Source organism: Opisthocomus hoazin, chromosome 4, assembly GCF_030867145.1.
Source record: "Opisthocomus hoazin isolate bOpiHoa1 chromosome 4, bOpiHoa1.hap1, whole genome shotgun sequence".
In the NCBI taxonomy this organism is placed as follows: domain Eukaryota; kingdom Metazoa; phylum Chordata; class Aves; order Opisthocomiformes; family Opisthocomidae; genus Opisthocomus; species Opisthocomus hoazin.
This window is the reverse complement of record NC_134417.1, coordinates 44,033,718-44,053,155: the sequence shown is the minus strand read 5'-3', so window position 1 is coordinate 44,053,155 and position 19,438 is coordinate 44,033,718. Positions and strand designations below refer to the sequence as shown.

The 19,438-nt window shown below is 44.8% G+C and overlaps 2 protein-coding genes across 5 annotated transcripts in view; one reads left to right on the top strand and one right to left on the bottom strand.

Annotated features, from left to right (window-relative positions):
- Positions 1 to 520: 520 nt before the first annotated feature.
- On the top strand, positions 521 to 5,479 carry LOC104338895 (prolactin-releasing peptide). The gene is made up of 3 exons (XM_009944981.2): positions 521 to 533; positions 3,412 to 3,594; positions 5,301 to 5,479. The coding sequence occupies exons 2-3, from the start codon at positions 3,447 to 3,449 to the stop codon at positions 5,477 to 5,479; spliced, it is 327 nt and encodes a 108-aa protein (XP_009943283.1). The 5' UTR covers positions 521 to 533; positions 3,412 to 3,446.
- Positions 5,480 to 7,982: 2,503 nt separating this feature from the next.
- Positions 7,983 to 19,438, bottom strand: part of MYRIP (myosin VIIA and Rab interacting protein) — a 232,531-nt gene continuing 221,075 nt past the window's right edge. For 3 of the 4 annotated variants that reach the window (XM_075418805.1, XM_075418804.1, XM_075418807.1), the window contains 6 exons: positions 17,654 to 17,848; positions 12,860 to 13,021; positions 11,058 to 11,162; positions 10,902 to 10,962; positions 9,974 to 10,092; positions 7,983 to 9,291 (listed from right to left, as the gene is read on the bottom strand). In XM_075418805.1, the coding sequence (XP_075274920.1) occupies positions 9,259 to 9,291; positions 9,974 to 10,092; positions 10,902 to 10,962; positions 11,058 to 11,162; positions 12,860 to 13,021; positions 17,654 to 17,848 (675 nt within the window). In that variant the 3' untranslated portion in view covers positions 7,983 to 9,258. The remainder of the gene's footprint in view (positions 9,292 to 9,973; positions 10,093 to 10,901; positions 10,963 to 11,057; positions 11,163 to 12,859; positions 13,022 to 17,653; positions 17,849 to 19,438) is intronic. The other variant, XM_075418806.1, reaches the window with a different exon arrangement.

The following is a 19,438-nucleotide window of genomic DNA, read 5'->3' as shown; positions in this document are numbered from 1 at the left end:
CTGCTCCAGCTTGCTGGCTGTGAGAGCTTCCCATGGTCCGTCTCCTCGTTCCCCCCACTCCTCATCCCCAGCCATGAGTGTTTCCCCCCACGGGCATTCTCTTAGGACAGAGCATCTCACCGGGCAGCACGGAGAGACTGGCTCCCTTGCACAGAGCGTAGCAGCCAGTGCTGCTCCACTCTGCCCATATCCTCCCACCCACGGCGACGTGGCAGCAGCCCCCTCCCCTCTGCTCTCCTCCTGGGGGCTGGGGGGGCCTCAGCCAGGTGTCCTGCCAGGCCCCCCACAATCATTCAGCTCCTGCTCCCTGCCCTGAGCAATGGCTTGCTAATAGAGCCACAGTCCTCGTCCCCTCCCTGCGTAAATTTAAATTTTGCTCACTAGTAGCGCTGACGTCCTCCTGGCCCACCTCTTGACTCCCCCCTCCGCTTTCAAGCCCACTTCGCTCCAGTATAAAAGGCACAAGCCCCCAGCAGCTGCCCGGCTTCTGCTTGGAGCGGTGGCTACCTGAGGAGCAGCTTTGGTGCGAACAGGTGAGTGCCTCCCTTTAGCTGCTTCAGCGCTTGTCCTGGCTCTTTCTTGCTGGATTTCCTTGTTTTCTTTCGGGGCTTTAGGTTTTCTGCATTCATGTATGCAGCTGTGCTCTGTGCTGCGTAACTTTTGTCCAGTTTTTGCAGCGAAGGAGATGGTGCTGAGGCAACGCAGCTGAACCGGCGGGCAGAGTTGGGTCCCTGCAGGGAGAGCGCACGCAGGAGCCGGCAGCACCACAGCGCGTGCCTTCCATGCCACTCAGCCCTGAAATGAGCCGTGGTCCCAGGCCTGGGTTCACCCGGGCTTTGATCCCTCGTGGGGGTTTCCAGTGCTGCTTGCAAATGTGAAAGCCATTCGTGTTTGCGTTGGAGAGGGGGCACACAGCTGCTGCTCCCAAATAAGATGCTATCTTAGGGTTTAAAGAGTTAATAGAACCCTGTCTTCTGTGGACATCCACGGCAGGTTTAGATGCGATGGATCTGCAGCAGAGCTCGAGTTTGGTGTGTTGAGAGTCCCCACGTGCCCGGAGGCAGAGCCGGGCTGGTCTCCCACCACTCACATGAGGCAGACCCACGGCAAGCTGTGATACCGCTGCCTCACTGTAACTTTACTAGTGCCTTTAACAGGCTGTAACTTTTTCCTCTCAAGTCAGTGGAAATTGCTGGGCCACTGTCACAGGTGTTGCTCAGCCATAATTTAAAGGCTCTTTCTGCTCAGGGACCAAGCAGAAGTGGCAAGTTGACCAAGCTGGCAGCGGTGCCAACTTCTTGCTGAGCTCCAGGAGACAAGTTATTCCTGAAACTTTTAAATGAGTCAAGTTTTGTTGAAACTAGTAAGGACTTTTTTTTGTGATCATTTAGTGGTTGGAAATGGAGAGCACATAGAGTGACTGTATGAGGTCTTGTTTTTCTCTTTGGAAGAAAGCTTCAGGGCTGTGGGCTAAGGCAGGTCTGGACCTGAGGAGATCACAGACTATCTCCCAGCCCTGTTATTGATCAGGGCCAATGCGAAATGACTGTGAGTGGGTAACCAGGATTTTGTGCTTATCCTGGAGTTAGAAATGCTCAGCATCATGCAGGGTCAAGTTTGTGGCATTATCTCTGCCTCAGTTTCTCCCCATACAAACAGAGATGGGACAATTAAGAGGAGGCAAAATTAGGGAGGATTGGAGGTGCTTAGCCCCCTGATTATTTAAGGGTGGCACGTTATTTACTGAGGTGCAGCGGGATCCATGTGCTTCACAGAAATCCCAGCCAGGTCACGGGTATGAGCAAAGAGCTGAATGAGTAATGGCACTCCAGAAGGCGGTCAGAGTGGCTGATGCGGGCACAGGACCAGCTGGTGGAGACTGAGACACAGCACTGCTTAGCAAAAAGCTTGTGCTAAAACCTCTTCCCTTTATTTTTGTCTTTCATCAACAGTGAGCTCAAGGCAAGCTCTTCCTTTCTGCCACTCAGCTCCCACAAAAACTAGAGACAAAACCAGACAGCAAGTAAGCTGGAAAATCTGTTAGCAGCGCTGTAAGCACACCGGAGAGATTCCTCAAAATATCTTCTTTTCATCTTCAGGCTTTGCTAAACATGGAGCAACAAGAGATGTACACCAGCTGACACCGAGGACAGAATTAATCCCATGTGGTTTTACATGCTAACATCATTTAGTCCTGATTGTTGTGAGATTGTTATAAGATATTCAAGTTAGAAAAAGTTAATTTGTAGTTCTGTTGAAATCATGGGGATTAAAATCATTTTGCTCTAAGCTGCCTGCTAAGTAACTGTCAGTGTGGGGAAAAAACCCCAACAAACCTTCACTGAATGCTAGGGGTTAAGGAGCTTTTGACTCTGCATGTTAATGAAGGACACAACCAGAGTCTCCACATGCTTTTGCTGTGTTGCCTGTGCAGTGTGCTTGGGAGCATCTTGCATCAAAAGACTTTCTTTCCTGCTCTGCCGGTACTGAAAGCAGGCTAAGATTTTGGCGGCAGCAGGGGAAAAAATCCTACCCGTACACAGGGAGAACCCTCTGTGTAGGCACAGCCGAGAGGATTTCCTGTCGCTCCGTACCTGTATGTTTACCGTAAGTGACGCGTAAGCAAACAGGGCTCCTGCTGACTGCTGTAGGCAGAGGCTCCTGGCTGCCTGTGTAAGGCAGCCCTTGCTTGTTACAAGGCAGACCGGGAGAGCTGCTGCTGCTGCTGCTAGGAAGCTGGGTCGGAATGCCAGAGACAGGGTGCAGTGGTGACCCGAGCCCGGGATCCTGCACCTCCGGGATGCCATTTTCCCAGCTGGGCACCTTCTGCTCTGCACAGCCCTTCTCTCGGGGAGGGGGGAGGATTTCTCATCTGTCTGCATCTGGGTGCATTTACAGGATCGGGACATCTACCAGTGGGAAACATCACTGGGAATCATAGCTTTGCATCCTGGCTGTGAAAGGGAATGATGACATGGGAGGAGCATCCCCATTCATACAGAAATGCCTTTAGTTGTAAAAAAGAGTGTGTAAAATGCAAGTGTTAGACATATTTTACAAGTGAGGAAAGGATGATGAAAGTAGTGGCTCAAACACACTTTGGTGGCCAATGCCCATGGTCATACAGAGGGCCACACAAAGTCAGCAGGAAGCTCAGGGCTGGGACACGAATGTCCTGCGGAGCCATGACAGGGGCTTTCACTGATGGTGAGAAGAAGCCTCCAGTTGCAAGACTTAACTCTCAGTAGGGGGCTCACTGCATACACTTTACCTTCAAACAGAAATACTCGGAACATCCCCAGTGTCAGTGTTACACAGATCTTGTGTCATGAAATGGCTCTGACAGAGAGGAACAGTTGACACCTTCCTTCACCTTGTAAGCTTTAACTCATACATGTTCTCCATGTTCAGTCTTCTCTTCACAGCCTTCCCACCACTGCTCCATCATGTGGCATCCAATCTCGTGGACACCACGTGCCCAGTGGTCACCCAAGCACTTAAAGCTGGTCACTGTCTACATGCTGGTGCTCTTGGTATCGCTCAGCTTTGCTTCAGGACAGAGCAGGCCATTTAAACACCAGATAGACAACAGAAGTAAGTATGAATCTCACCTGATGAAATGCGATGGGCTCCCATATGGTCACCCCGTGGTCTCTGGTGCATCGAGGGATCAGGTTTGGGCTGTCAGGCAAAGTTCAGCAGGAAATCCATGTGGGTGTTTCTATGGTGAAATGGGGGGGGGGGTTCTGTACTTCCATTTAAACTTGTAAGTGCATATACAGAACCTAATATCCTTGTCACAGCCTTTAATTAGCCAAGGGAAATAGCGTAATTTTTGATAAATACCAGGGGATATACTAATGTACCAAAGACTGACAAAGAAAATGTAAGGCAGTATACATCAAATATTTAAGCATCAAATTTTCAGCTGTGTTCTGTAGACTTGGGGTAGTTCACAACTACTTCTATGGCGTAACAAGGAAGCAAGGGCCAGAAGCTTAAGTTTGCTTTAGAGCCATCTGCATTTCTGCCTGAAACCACAAGTTGTCTGAAAGTCAAAATACAGGTGGTTGAAGTGTCTCCACTCAGAGATGCTCTGAGGAGCAGAGGCTGGCCAAGTGAGGAACAATACCATGCATCCCAAGTAAAAGCTAACACACAGTCTGAAAGATTTTTGAGAAAATCTTTATCAGGAAATCTCATCTTCCCCCAAGGGGCAAAGGCTGATAATGGTAGGTGGAGTGGAAGAGGGGGTGTGGGGAATGAGGTACATGGGCTCTCAGTGGCACACCTCTCCCCACTGAAGACCACCTGAGATGTCGGGAACCTCAGTTTTTAGGTACCCAGCTGAAAAATATGAAGTTACTTGAGTTTTGTTAAACGGGTGTTAAACACTGTGTGGAAAGACTTACCAGATGTATTTATGGAGAAATTTACAGCCAAAGTGGCTTTTTATTTTCGTGTTCAAGCATCAAAATGCCCAGAGGAAAATCCTGCTGCCTTGCCTGAGACTGTCATATGACTTGGATGATATATAATGCATTTAAATTGAAATTTATTCCTGTTCCTGACAGTCCTCTGGCTTTGGAATGATTAGACATTTCCTTGGGGTGGCATCATCTCCAGCGCTTTGTAGATTTTCCCTGTTGCTATATCTTTTAACCCAAACTATACCCCTCTCCACACCTGCTCTAAAACTAGGCGATAAAAATAAGTCAAGTACAGGTGTACTCCAGATCCTTTAAAAGAAAAAATGCCATTCACGAAAAAAACTTTGTAAGTGAACAAGAATCAGCTTTTTACGTTTACCTCTTACGTGGGAACCCCCTCTGCAATCCAGCCCGTAGAGATACCGTACATGGTGCAGACAGCAGAAATGGAGGCTGGACAGTGGGACCTTCAGGACTTTAGCTGAGAGAGGGCAGTTTAATAGTGGCGGTACAGGGAGCTGCTATGGTCTTTCTGGATGTACGCTTCACCATAACCTCTTCCAGGGTTCCGATCAGTTTTAGAGCATGCTGGGCCCTCCTGAATTTGATGGGTGCTGTGGCTTATGTTCGAGTTGCAGGTTGCAGCCCAGAGGGATGACAATTAATTTTGCATCTGAATCCTCTTCCTTTGGGCCCTATGCATGGAAAGCAACTCTCAAAGGCACCAGGAAGTTGTGCGTCTGGCTGCGGCCTTTCCCTTTGTTTTTTTTTCCTGGACTACAAATAAGCCATCTAACACCCTCGAGATGTTCAGGAAACGCTGCCTTTAAGTACAGTGGAATGTGCTTCACTGACTGCTTTGAATTCCAGGTCCTGAGATCGATCCTTTTTGGTACGTGGGCCGTGGCGTTCGCCCCATCGGTCGGTTTGGCAAGCGGCAGCTGAGAAGCAGCCACAGCAGCCTGAGGCCTGTGAGCAGACACCTGGATTTCATCTTGAACGCTTTGTGGGAGCAAGAAGTGTCGGACACAGAAGACAACAACTGGTGATCCCTGTTCCCCGAGGTGGTGACCTAACCTCTGCTCTTTGAATTGCGCCCTCCCCTGCACCTCAGACCTCCAGTTCTGCTTTTGCCTAGCAAGCCCACGCTGCTCTTCTTTCTGCTCCTTGTGCAAGGTCCTTCAAAAAGAAACATCTTCAGGGCGCAGGTAAAAGACAACGCATGGACACTAGAACCGAGTGCAACCATAGCTTATAAAAATGCTGCTGCTGCTTCTTCCATCCCCACCAGTCCCTTGCTGCTGTTCACTGTAGCATTAGGTTTATCCAAAACCCACACAGCTTTGTGCTGGGCTTTAAACCTGCAGTGTTAAGTGTATCATGACACCTTCCTGTCACATTTCAAAGTCAATGGCTGTTGATATGTAAAAATAAAAAGCAATGGTTGGAAGAAAGAAAAAAGGCTGTCACTAATTTTTAACGTACCTGCATTAATGGCTTGAAATATCGGTGCTCTCTGTGTAGTTTTTATATAGATTGTTAAGATCCACTCGTAGAAATGTAGCCCTGAACTACCCACTGCCCTCTTATGATTTTTCCTGTACTGCTGGTGAGATACACTAATAAGCAGAAAGGAGCTTCTATCTCAGGTATTTTCTCCCTGCTGAAGAAAAAACCCACAATAGGCTAATTAAACTCTCCAGAGTAGTTTTGTGCCTACTGCATGTAATCATGCACCGTTATCCAAAAGGGGTAACGGCCTAAACAAGCTGATTCCCTTTAAACAAGGTGGTTGTGTATAAGTACATTATCTGATCAAGCTAAAGTCATTCTTTGAGGATCACAAGCAATGCACCATCTATTACATTAGGCCACATCAGTAAGCTTGGGGTTGTGGCTCAATACTCATGTTTCCCACGGTAATTAACTTTGTTATATTAATTTTATAAGAAGTGTTATTTCCAATATGTTTAATCTTGATTAGTAACTACTACCTGCTATAATATTTGAGTGCAGTTTAATCTATGGCTTATGTCCAAAACAGATAGTTTACAATTTAGCTAATGACTGACAGTTAAATCCAGGCCAAGAATCATTCTGCAAAAGACGATTTAGAATGAACTTGCATTTCTAGTTGTGTTTTGTTAGAATTACTACTAAAATTTAATAGTGGTTGAATTAATCATTCAGTAATTTTACCCTTTTTTTCTCTTTGCAAATGGTCTGTCAGCAAGGATTGGATTTTTATAATAATAAGGTAGTTATTACTATTTATAATAAAACATATCTGCTGACCCAAAGTGTTACTTAAAACATGGTAGTCTAAATGAATGCCCTCATGGTGGAGAAAATACGCTGATAAAGAAGTATTTTGATCAGCATTCATCACATGGGACTTTGGAAATACAAGACTAACATTATGGGCAGGGTTCTCGCTCAGTTTGCCATTTTGTGGCAACCCCAGTGCGAGTTACAGAAACTCTGCCTGAGGAACTCTGTTTGAGATGGTATTTTGCCCAGCAGACTTGACAGTCTGGAGAAGACTAACCATCAAATGTTCCTAACAGGATTCCTCCCACCCTAGCCCCAGCGGAAAAAATCTGAAGCGAGTGCGTTGGGGTGTGTTCCTCCCCTCAGCCAACCGAGGCGATGCTGGAGAGTTTTCCTCCTCTGAGGTTCAATGGGGGATGGCTTGCTCGTGGACAGGCAGTACCTGAGCCTGCACGCCTCCTGGCTGACGTGCACATAAATCCAAACCACAGAGAAGAACTTTTGGGGTTTTTTTATGAATTGAGTCCTTGAAAAGGCATTCTTTTCATAAATCGCTTTTACTCTTTTATCATTTCTCTTGACAATAATTCTTGGTGAGTATGCAGATAACAACAACAAGGCAAGCTTAATATTCATTCAGACTTAATCAAATAGATCATATAGTCTTCATTTTACCCATTAAAACATTTTCATTTATAAAAATTAATCTAAATATAAATATTAACACTAAAGATTGAAATCATTTGATGACAAAATAATTCTCTGTGTGCTATAACATATGCTTTTACGATTCTGTTAAAACAGTAAATTATATCTTTGCACATATTTGGCACAACAAACATTTGTAAAAATTCAAATGCCTTATAGCAGGTGGGATTTTTTTTTAATTTTTTTTTTGTTTTTTTTTTCATTGCCTACACAGTACACATTTTTCTGTCAAAGAAGACTGAATATTTTAACATTGTAACACGATAATAGTTGCTTTTCATGCCTCTTAAGGAAAACAACCTATTCCAAACTTTGTTGGCTTCTTTAAATCACACTAACAGAACAAAAGCTGAAGAGTTATTCTATTAAAATTAGTTATTTCTGTATTGATATTACATATACAATATTAGTTATTATTTATCAGATGAATATGTAGACCGACCACCATTAATGACATTCCATAACACGCATACCTGCATAAACCAGAACCTGCAAATGTATTGTGTACATACACGAGAACAGTCAAGGAAGGAGGAGGAGACTGGATAACAAAAAAATTACTAGGCATCCTACTCTGTTTAATCTCCTTTACTGGATTGCATATATAAATAAAATCTATTTGTTTTGTATATATATTTATACATTAAACAGAGCGGGCCGAATTCTGCCCTCACATCTGTGCAAACCAGGTTGGCTCACCTTTCAAAGGTCTCAAGAAACGAAAGAAGAGATGTTACTACTCACAGTCCAATTCAGAGCGGTCCAATGACAGCGGGGTGCACATGGCACCAGTGACAGCCCCCAGCTACTCTGCGCTGGCTGCAGACCAGTAAAGGAAGAGATGTCTGGGCTGCACCTGCCCCCTCCTCAGAAAAGCCAGGACAAAGCAGAAGGGAATCTCTTAGAGGCTGCACCCACCCTACAGCCACCACCAGCCAGTCAGCCGAGATCTCATCCACAGTGCTTTTACTTTCTTTTTCCCATCTGAACGATTTGCTCAGAATTTATGCTGAACTACAGCATGGCTGGGCACCACCGAGCGGACAATTCGACCAAGAAGAACGAGACATACAAAGGTGTTTGTTTCACAACAGGGTTCTAATGTTGCCAGACGCCAGGATCGTAACTGAACAGACATCTGGTCCACATGCGCTGCCAGCGATTCACGTGTCAACGTGACATCCATGTTCCCCTGGCCGCCAAGAGCAAAATACCTAGCTCTAGAGCTCGAATGTTCACTCTGCCAAAAGCACCTTCAGTGAACAAAGCAGTCGTTGCACATCCTATCTCCTCCTACAAACCCTGTCAAAACTCCCACTGACTGCCTGGGAGCAGAGCTAGGTACAGTGGTTCCCCGCTGCCAGCACACAGCTGAAAAGCAGCGTACGCTGCTGTTGTTCTTATTGCTCGACAAGACGGATGCCTATGCGAATTGTGAGAGGCCAGCAAATATGGATCACAGGTCTGCTTTGTTCTTTCTTTTTGTACAAAACATTGGCCTAGAATTATGATTGAGTGTACAAAAACATACTTCAGTTTAAAGATGACATACTTTAGTACAATCAATGGGGAGAAAAAGTGCATCGTAAAATGTGGAGCCTTGCTTTTGAAACTCAGCATCCTCTCTAGAGTCTCGTGAGAACTTTAAGGCAGAGTTTCCTTTAGCAGACCACAATGCTGAAGACTTGGACAGCTTTCTCAGTGAGGTATCCAAACGAAGCCCTATAACTGAGGCATTGTGGGTTCTTGAGGGTCCATTTTCAGCTGGACATACACAATGGCTGTTAAGTAAAGGCACTCTAGTGTACAGCCTTAGGCAGTGTGTTATTGGCAGTAGGGAAGTGTAAGTTTAGTACATCACAGCAGATCCTATAGCAGGTTCCTAGAACAGAGGGACAGGAAAGAAGAAAACGTGAGCGAAACACAAAGCAAGCTTGCTGAAGCTTCTAGGGAGCCAGCTCCTTCCCCCTCTCACCTCCCCACCTATTTGTCACGTATCTACTGGCCGACTGCTTTGGGAAAGGCAGCTTTTTTGCTTATCCCTCTATGGCTGCTCTGGAAGAAATTATTGACAGCTGTCCAGTGAAGCCTATTTGTGCAAACCCTGCAGAGCCAATGCATGGCCTATCTGCCCCTTAAATTCCACTTTGGTCACCTTTGAACATTTCTCAAAAATCAGTGAGGTTCAAGGCGACTCTCACCTGCTGAGTTACAGCATGCAGCTGGTTCTGCGAGGGTCTGCCTCAGAAGCCTGAATTGCAGGGGACCACTGATTTATTTACTTTTTTAAAAATACGGGGAGCACATTCCTGGAGAGCTGGCAGCCAGGGTACATTCTCACAGGCTGACATTCAGCAGCTGCTGCGCTATGGTAAATAGTCAGACATCTTCCAGGACACACTGGTCCTATTTGTTGAGAGCTTCCTCAGCGGTCTCTGTTCTTTTTCCTCAAACTATGAAGAGAAGTTTTGTGAAGATGCTGAAGCACGGCTGCCTACACAGATACCGCTATCTCTCTTTACTGCTTTTAACAGCAGTTTTAAAAACAGTTGTTACGAGCTTACCATTAACTCCTTGGCAGTGCTCTTTCTCTCTTTAGTTCTTTGTGTTAGAGATCCTTGAAGCATGAAGTTTCTGTTAAATGTTCTGACAGTGGTAACTGGAGAACCATCTATTTTTTCACCTGGGAAAAATACAAAAAGGGAGACTTTGCACGTAACACATTGAAGCAGATGTAACAATACTCCTGAAGAGTCACAGCTTCTAGAGAGATAAAACTGCCCCTAATACGTATGAGGAAAGCTGGATTTAATTTATATGAAAAACAGCAGGCTGGGATACTCCAAATTTAGTAAAGTCTGAGGCCATGTCAATCAGTGGAATTACACAAGAGTAAAACAACAGTAATGCAAGGTGAGGCAGGCCCTAGAATTGTCAGTGATAATGCACTGTGGGGCTAAAAAAAAAAGGACTATGTGAAAGGAAAAACCCACTTCATTTCATAAAGCCAGTTCACAGCCATACCCTCAGACACGAGGGACATGGCTGAGCCACATCACATGGACTGAAATCAGCATTCACTGGCTTTAGGACAGCAACGGTGGGTTGTGGAGGGCGGCAACGAGCTTTTGGTGATTAAACACTGTGAGTGCCAGGGCCTCACAAACTAACCCCAGGCACGCTGGAGCAGCGGGATCCCTGTGGCAGGGCAGGTATTCAGCTTTCCTCATGCGCTTTCCCCTGCCTTCTGCTTCTGCTCCTATTAGTCTGCCTTTGTCACAGCTCCCACTGAAGAGAAAGTGGTGCCACTTTATAACGTGACAAATGGGTATTTTATGTGATGCAAGTACAACAGGAAATGAGGAGGGTAGGCATATTCAAGATTTCTCTGTTCATTTTGTAACTTAATCTTTCCCCTACTTCGCTGAGCTGTACATCACAGTGAACCTTATAAAGACAGACTAGATAATGTACATAACAACCTAAGCACACCTTTTACTGGGGGAGCTGGAAGTTTTCTTCTCTGCTGTCTTGATGTGTCTATTGTCTGCATCTGTAAACAACACAGAGGCATTACTCAACTCCATCACAGCAAAAGAGGCAAGACTTCCCCAATGTATTTTTGAATACTACATAATGTTCTGGCACCTGGTTTGTTTGCTTTTGATCCCGTTTCCTTGTCAGGTGAACACATGGAGCCACGTTCAAGCCTGCAACAGTGAGAGCTGATATTCTGCTCTCAATATCTGAAATCTTCAAAGAAAATAAGAGAGACACAGACAGATGAGGAGGGGGAAAAAGAAGTTTTAAAATTACTGTGGATGCCACTACTAAAATATATCCCTCCCCCAGTCAAATTCTCTTTAATCAAAAAATGTAAACAGGTGGCTAACTTCTCCAATTCTGACACTTTCCTGTATTCTTTAGTCCTGATGTTAAAAGGGGCTTAATTTGTTAGTAAAGATGGAGCAAAAGAACAATCCTACCTACCATCTACTCCAAGGAAGAGGCATTTCACTCCTTTTGAGGAAAAAAAGAAAGGAGGAGAGAAAATCCTCCGTCTGCCATCGCCCAGTTACCTTTAGCCGCACAATCCCAAGTTCATTGAAGCTGTGTTTTTCAAAGGCTACATTCAAAAATGACTTTGTGGGACACATTTCCTAATTCAAAATTAATTTCATGCACACCAAAGTACATCCACCATAAAAAAAATCTGAACATTTGATCTTCAATATTTATAATTTATGTGTATATGTATGTTAAACACAATCATGCATAAATGCAGGTACATACTGTATATAAACACTCACTGGAAAAGAAATTGCTAGGAAAAACAAAAGTCCAAGAAAGCAAACATCTGGGGGGAAAGCAGGCTGATGTTGAGACTAGCGGAAACAAATTTTGCCAAAAGAGAAAGAAGTGTCAGAGAAGTCAGACATAGAACCCGGCCCCTGATTCCTGATGACACCTGAAGCCATTCATTCCGCAGAAGACCTTCAGTTGTCCTGTTTGTCATCCTCCCTGCACAGCTTAGGCCTCTCTCCTCCTCGCCGCTCACCCCCATTCACATCTTTACCATAAAAATATGACCAAAGCCAACAAAACATCCCTGCCAGTTCGCCGTCTAGTGCAGCAACGCACTTCTGACATCAGAGACATGTCAGACTCTCAGATCTTTGCTCAGTCCTAAATTGAGCGTGCTACCGCGGAGTAAAACACCCAGGTAGTTCCCGTTAAAGCCCGGCGCAGGCAGGTCAGGGTGCCTCGCCTGGTACAGACCGGTCAGTGAAGTCACTGGCAGGGGGTTGCTGGCAGCATTATCCCCTTGAGGTCTGGCAGCGTTACCTCATTCAGCTTTTAGCACCGGATCATGATATTCTCTTCCAAGCCCCAGCCTTTCTGGAGCCTGCTAGAGAGACACAAGATCGCATCCCACAAGAGCAATTGCCTTTTGGCCGGGACGTGTGCTGCTCAGCGGCTAAATCCCAACGCAGGCTTGCAAGTGTCAGGCTCTATGTTTGGCTCAGCAGCTGGCTGCCTTTGGCCTTTTTTGGTACAACAGTACCGACACTGGCTTCTTTTATAAAGTGCTTTACAACCTGCTGACTAGAATAACAGCCTAAGACTGTATTTGCAGTCTGACAACAGCCATGCGCATGACGCTGAGCGTGCCACGGGAGCTGCCTGGCAGCACGGAGCAGGATCGCTGTCAGCATCACCGGAACAGGCTGTTACACTCCTGTGTCCAAAAACAAGCTGGGGGAAGAAACAAATACAGCGCATCTGGCTGTGCTGAGTTACGCATCTCAGTTAGGCTTTGCTCCGCTCCTGTGATGCAGTCAGCATCCTCGGATCATGAGTTCACTGTGGTACAAAAGGATATTGAAAGTAAGCGTGCACTCGGCGAGGCGGTGTGAGACCTGCAGGTAGGCAGGAGCTGCCGTCCTCACCTGAAGCTCCGCGTGATGAACCTGGGCCGCTGCTGTGGCCACCTGGTCCTCCAGCTCGGCCAGCTCGGATTCCGCCGTGACGCTGCTGATGTTGCGCGCGGCGTCCTCCAGGTAGGTCAGCTGCCCCTCCAGCCCGTACACCGCGCCGGCTGCCAGGTATACCTGCAGGGCCCGGGCAGCGAGAGGAGTCAGGGGTTGCTGTTCTGGGGGTGCAGAGGTTTGAGCAGACTGCACCTTCCCACCGTACCTGTGTCCTTCCCTCCTTGCTAACCCACTACAGGGAGCTTTACCTGGCAGAGGAAAGTCACAGGGGATTAATCTGAAAACGCACACTCACAAAGAGAAGGGAGGCATGAGGTGGCTGCACTCCAAGTTTCATAGGTGTTATGATGGTATTCAAAAACAGATTTGTTCCAGATTCACCAGCAAAAAAAAAAAAAAAAAAAGCTGAAAAGGTTGCTTTTTTACTTTGATAGTCAATTGCATAACAAAACCCCCTGAAGTTTACAAGGGGAAGCCAACAGATCACACCTCATATAAAGCTGTGTTTATTGAAACATGCCTATTGCCTTCTGGCAATCAAAACTTTTTAAGAATAACTGTTCAGTAGCATATGTTATTAACTACTTATAGAGTAGCTGTGCTTACATATACAACACAGTTTTCCATGCCATCCTGCTCTCACCCAAATACACAGCAGCCAAAACCTTCCCACCCTCTGGCCCTTTGCAGTGAATCTGTGGAGGGTCAATAGACTTATCTGGGCCACAGAAGAGAGAATAACAGACTTTATAATTTAGAGGTCTTCCCTAAAAACTAACAACTTTCAATATTTTGACCCACCTACGATACCTCTCATAACTGCAGGTAAAGGTTGTGTTTCCCATTCAGCTCCTCGGAGCAATAAGTCATGATAAACTGTGGTTTATGTTTCTTTTGTTTCACAAAGAAAATCTAAGGTACACAGCCAGATGAAGGTCTGTGGTTTATAGAAAAGGGTAATTTTCAAGCATTAGCTTTTGACATCTTTGCTTAAAATTGTGCAGACCCACATGAAAATACTGCGTCTTCTGCCTTTTTACTAGATAGCCAACAGAGTGTTTCCATGAGGCTGGTAACAGCACAGTGGAAATGAAATAAACATTCTGATTTTCCCCATTGGCAGCTGCACTCACTCTAATAGCAGTAAAGACGGTAGTGCTACAAAACTAGCGTGAATTGAACACTTTTCTGTGGCTGACTTCACAGTTCAAGGGGCAAGCAAACAGGATCTGAACCAGAGCCTTGAGCAGACACCTTCACTTCATACATGTTTTCCACTCAAGTCATTATATCTGCCCGCATTTGCTAGATCATGCAGTCCTTTGACATAAATGGTATTCAAATAATTTCTGGCCGTGCTGTGACTTTATGGATCAAAAGTGGTAAAGAATGACTAGATTAATTGTTTACTTTTCATTATTTTTTTATTATTGGTTCTTAATTGCTTGCAGTATTTTTTTTCTTTGTATCAGTTGCTTCAAGGCATAACTGTAGATACATTTTTTTTCATGTATGAGACTTTGCTAAGAAATCAATTCACTACATCTTGTATGAACTGCATCTTGTAAGACCACAGTCTAACTGCAGACATGAAATCTTTGAAAAATGTACCTAGAACAAGTAAGTGATCTGATCTAACATCTTTGCTCAAGTACTTGGAGACACATGTGAGGCATAAAGTTAACATGCTGTTTTAAACAGAAATGCCCTGTGTTTGTGGGTTTTAATTATTCTTTCCATTCATTTAAATGATACATCTTTGTGGTGCAACATACCACAGCCACTTCAGATTAAAAGGTGATTTTTTAAATTTCTCTATCACATCTCAAAGCTCAAAGAAAGAAGAAAAAGGAACATTATGAACAGAAACATCTTTAGAAAGTGAAAAAAAGAAGATGTATTTAAATGCTGTGCCAAAATTCTCTGCACAGTAAGTTGTACTTTTCAAGACGGGAAAAAGAAAATCTAAAGAAACTAGAACTGATAGAAAAATGTGGGAAGGGAAGGCCATCCACATTTTTGTAACTCAGTCAGCCCCTACATTTGTTTAATTTTAGTTTTAGTGAACATTTTCCAACTAGATACAAATAGAAGATTTTTCTAAAGAATATTCTCTTTACCTGAACAACTGTTGAGCTTCCAGACAGCAATGGTGTACTTGCAGGTCTCCACTAAATTATGCCCTTATGCATACATTCACATTCAGATTGTGGAGATTTATTTTACTATCGTTTAGATATGTACAGCTTCCACTAAAACCCACCCGACCTTGTGCTGGTACAGGTGGCCCTACATTCTCCACACTGATGCATGCACAGTCCCCGAAATGCTAGAGAGAGCAGAAATGGACAAAGTGTCTATATACACCCTGATCCTCCTCCAAAATTTGCTGCAAAGAGGATACGCTGCATGCAGATATGCCCCTAGGTGTGCTGGGAAAAGTTATGGAGCCTTGGATTTCTAAAGGCCCTTTAACTCTGCTACGGAGTGCAGTGGTGAAATCTTGAAACCATGAAGTTTTGCCATCTACCTCATATCCCGTGTGGGGCAGAGAAAGATGCGGTTTGGGGACACAGAAAGGCTGAGCTGGATACGTTATGAATTATGCGGGGAACTGAGAGAAGTTAAACCAGAGATATGCTGCAAAGAGGGCAATGCCACAGCAAGGAACGTTCTGCCTCAGTGCGAAATGGCTTGGTCCAAATGCACGACTAGGGGCCACGGCACCACAGATGCCAAAGCTCCACAGGGACGGAAGGGATTGTCCGAGTGTAATTGGGGGAAAAAAAAGCACCTCAGACAGTTTACAACACAGTTCTCCACAGAAAAAATGTGGCAACAACTCTCCCCAGATTGCTCTCTGTTCTCCTGTGGAATTTTTTAGGTTTTGCAAAGATGTGGTCCAGCCTAGACTTGGATTTTCATTCTGTATTTGCTCTCCTGCCAGATGCATTCTGTGGTGTTTGGAGCTAGGGTGCTTTAGTATTTCATGGGGGAGAAAATCTCCATCTACTTATCTACTTCTATTATTCTGAAAAAAATTAACCAAACTCAAGTAGAAGTTGTTGTGGGAGTGTATCTGCTGTGTAAGAATGAAATGAATATCATGGTGGCATGAGGAAGGTGCTTTGCTTGCTACAAGCTCAAGTTATACCCTTCTCCAGGCACCAAAGCAACAACTGCTATGGGAAGCCTTTACTGTTCTGCAGATGGCCATATCTGAGCTGCCACGAGTCCATCCTCCTCTCCTGCCCTCCCAGCCCCACTGGTGAGGACTCCCAAGCCTATTTTTCGTTTGTTTGAATTCTCCTCCCAGAGAGGAGCCAGGAGCATGGCTGCCATGTGGAAAGCCCTGTGGTGGGGCAGGTTCAAGTGGCTGTGGTGCCCCATGATGGAGAGCAGGAGATGCCAGCAACCAGGACAGTGTGGGGAGCGAGGAGGAGCAGGAGCACCTCAGCTGGCACAGCGGGATGCCTGGAAGGCTGAGCAGAGGTGGGAAGGAGAGGCTTGGAGGTCAGGCTATGATTGGGAGCTGGTTGGGAAAGAGTGAAGATGCTCTGGGGAGGGTCCGAGGCCTTCCTGTTGGTGTGGGCAGGGCAAAAGGTCTGAGATGAAAAAGGTTTTGGAGCAGATGAGGTTAGGACGGGTAGCATCTAGTTTGGGAACTTCCGAAATGAAGCAGGGCTGGGAGAGTTGAGCTCAGAAAAGGAGAGGCACTGTGGAGTTGTGTGACTGGTGGGAGGGCTCTGAAGCAGGACAGGCCCAGTGCAAGGGCTGGCTGTTATTGCCATGGATTATCTCCCACCCAGTTCCTAGCCTGGGGCTGTTGTGGAAGTGCATTTCTGTGGACGAAACTGATTTTATCCCCCAAGAAGAGATTCTGTCTGAAAATTTTGCAGGGCTAAAGAAAACCAGAATCTATTTTTGTGAATTGATCAGGATGTTATAGTAGGACAGCCCAGATTCCTACGAGATCTTTAAGAGCTCCTAATGAAGGGGAAAATCACTGAAATGTAATCAGTTAAATGCGGGAAGAAGAGAAAATGGAAAGTTACAAGAGTACCAACTCCATTAAGTGTATGCATAAAAACTTCGAATGAGTAGAGCAGTGGATGACTCTATGATTCAGCACTGCACTTTTTCCTGCAGATGACAGGTACTCACGAAAAAGGACAGATGACTCGGACGCGGCCAAATGTTTGTTTAATTCGGCTTCTCCAGCCTGCTCTTCTTCACCGTGCCGCAGGCAGCTCCAGCTCCCGGGCATGCAGGGCACTACGCTGGGGACGCGTAGGTGAAGGAAGAGCTCGTCCACTGCTTCTCTCTGTGACTGGGGACACGCTTTCCCTACCTGTCCTTACAGCAACAGTGCGCTGGCACTGGGAGACGTGTGGTTTCAGCCAGGCATGGTGCAGCCTGCACAGCCACCACGGTTTGCAGGGCTTAAGTTGACTTTTGAGACAGAGATTCTAAAATCAGTTGTAAACCCAAGAACATCCAGCCCTCCCCCTCCCCCAAATAGTTTAAAGGACACATTAAAAAAAAACCACAACACCACAGCTGAGCACCCCTTTGAAATAGGATTATTTTTGTTCTGTTTGTGGATTTGTTTAATAACACAGAATTAATTCTGGACATCCACTGACCCTGCCTACGTGCTTTCTCTTCTCAGCTGGCGCGCACACACGTAGGCACACACTCACTCACTCGCTCACACGCGTGACACTTTCACATACTGATTCACGTTCTTACGTTTTCTTCCAGTGTGGTGAGCTGCTCGTCGAGTCTGTTGGGGTCTGTCCCCAGGGGGAAGGTCCCTCTTCCTCTGTCCTGAACGTCAGCTGGGAAATCACAGGGACTGGTGGATTCTGCTATCAGTTCTTCAGTGGCATTGATGACTTTCAGGACTTCTGTAGATATGTTGCAGAGAGAGACAGCAGAGTACTTCTGTTTTGTTACAAAAGCAGACAGAGAAAACAACAGCATTAAATTAGCACAGAGGGGCAATATGTGAAATCACCTTCCTAATGGCTGCAGCTTTAGCTGTGCTAAAACAATGCACCTGGCTAACTGCTGTGAACAGACACAAGAACTGTGTAATGAAATTGGAATCTGCTTCTCTTCTTCTCCCTCCCCTTTTCACATATGCACACTGCTACAGCATGCAAAATAACACAACACACGAATTTCTACAAGTTTCTACCGCAGGGATGGTACAAATCTTATCCCAAAGGAGCACACAAATATCCAGCTCTAAAATCCAAGTGAGCTAGATAAGGCTATTTATGCAATAGGGTTTTAAACAGGTTTTAAAACACAATCTTCCTTTTTGGGTACTGGCAAACAGATGTGGATTCATCTGTCTCCGTATCCACAGGAGCTATGGCATTGCAGCTGCAAACACGGGAAAGCAATTTTCAGCAGCCCTATGAGGATGGCATTTTACAAAGACGTTTGTTACAAATTATATGATAACCCAGAAAAACAAAGGTTGAGCTATAAGTGTGTAAACACTTGTATCCATATTTTTTTTTATAATTTCAATTTACCTTTTATAATATTTATGAAATTAATTATATCAGATACCAAGGAAAAGCATGCAGTTTTAGCCTTTTTTTTTTTTTTTAAACAATGGTAAGCCGCCTTTTCATCAGTGTTCATGATTTGAAATTTGTAATTAACTATCCTGATTCTGATCATTCTCACAGAGCTTTAGGCTTCAGGACAACTCCTCTGATGGCAACAAAATTTCACCTGATGTACCTTCAAGCATCAAGCTCGAGAGCCAAACTACACAGCTTGCAGGCTGAGCTAAAGCTTGTTGAAGCCAATACAAATACCATCACTGAAGTTCTGTGCAATACCTTTAGTGCTGCTTTGCCTAAAAGAAAGTGTGGGAAGTTTAGACCCAAATTTAATTAATTCCTCAAAACTGCAGACACTTATGCATGTAAATTAGGAGCCCACCCATCTGTAAATTTTCCCACAAACAAAATATCCAAGGATCAAAACCAAGAAAACATACAGTTTTTGGATTTTAGATAGTAAATTCTATAGTACAGGAAAGTATAACTGATTAAAAATGTCTCTGTGTCATGTAAACATTGTATTAATCAATACGTTTGCTGGCCTCCTAGGCAGGATATAGCAGAAATAACTTTTTGTTGCTTCACACAAACTCTGGTGGGTTTAACTGGAAAACCTCCTATGTTATCTCTTTCCTTTAATTATCTGTTCATTCTTATGTTAGATAAAACTTTTACTGAAAATCTACTTTTTTTAGCAGTGTGTGCTCAATTGTTGTGTATCAATACATAAAGGCATCTTTAGCCCTGTTACTTCTCCAAATTATAAGAAATAATTAGATACGTGAGATTAAAGAGAAGGAGAACAAAGAAAATACAGTATGCTAGAGCACTCCGATCTTTAGCCTGTTAGCATAGCCAACACAGCCCCAAACAAGCAAGCCTAGGACTCTTTTACTGAGAACAAATACTTGAACCCCATAAACAGCCTACTGTTTTTTCCATTTATTTT

Excerpts from the sequence above, each read along its gene's own strand:
- LOC104338895 (XM_009944981.2), top strand. The coding sequence starts at position 3,447 with ATGTGGCATCCAATCTCGTGGACACCACGTGCCCAGTGGTCACCCAAG. Across the intron at positions 3,595-5,300 it reads ACACCAGATAGACAACAGAA|GTCCTGAGATCGATCCTTTT; the intron begins GTAAGTATGAAT and ends TTTGAATTCCAG.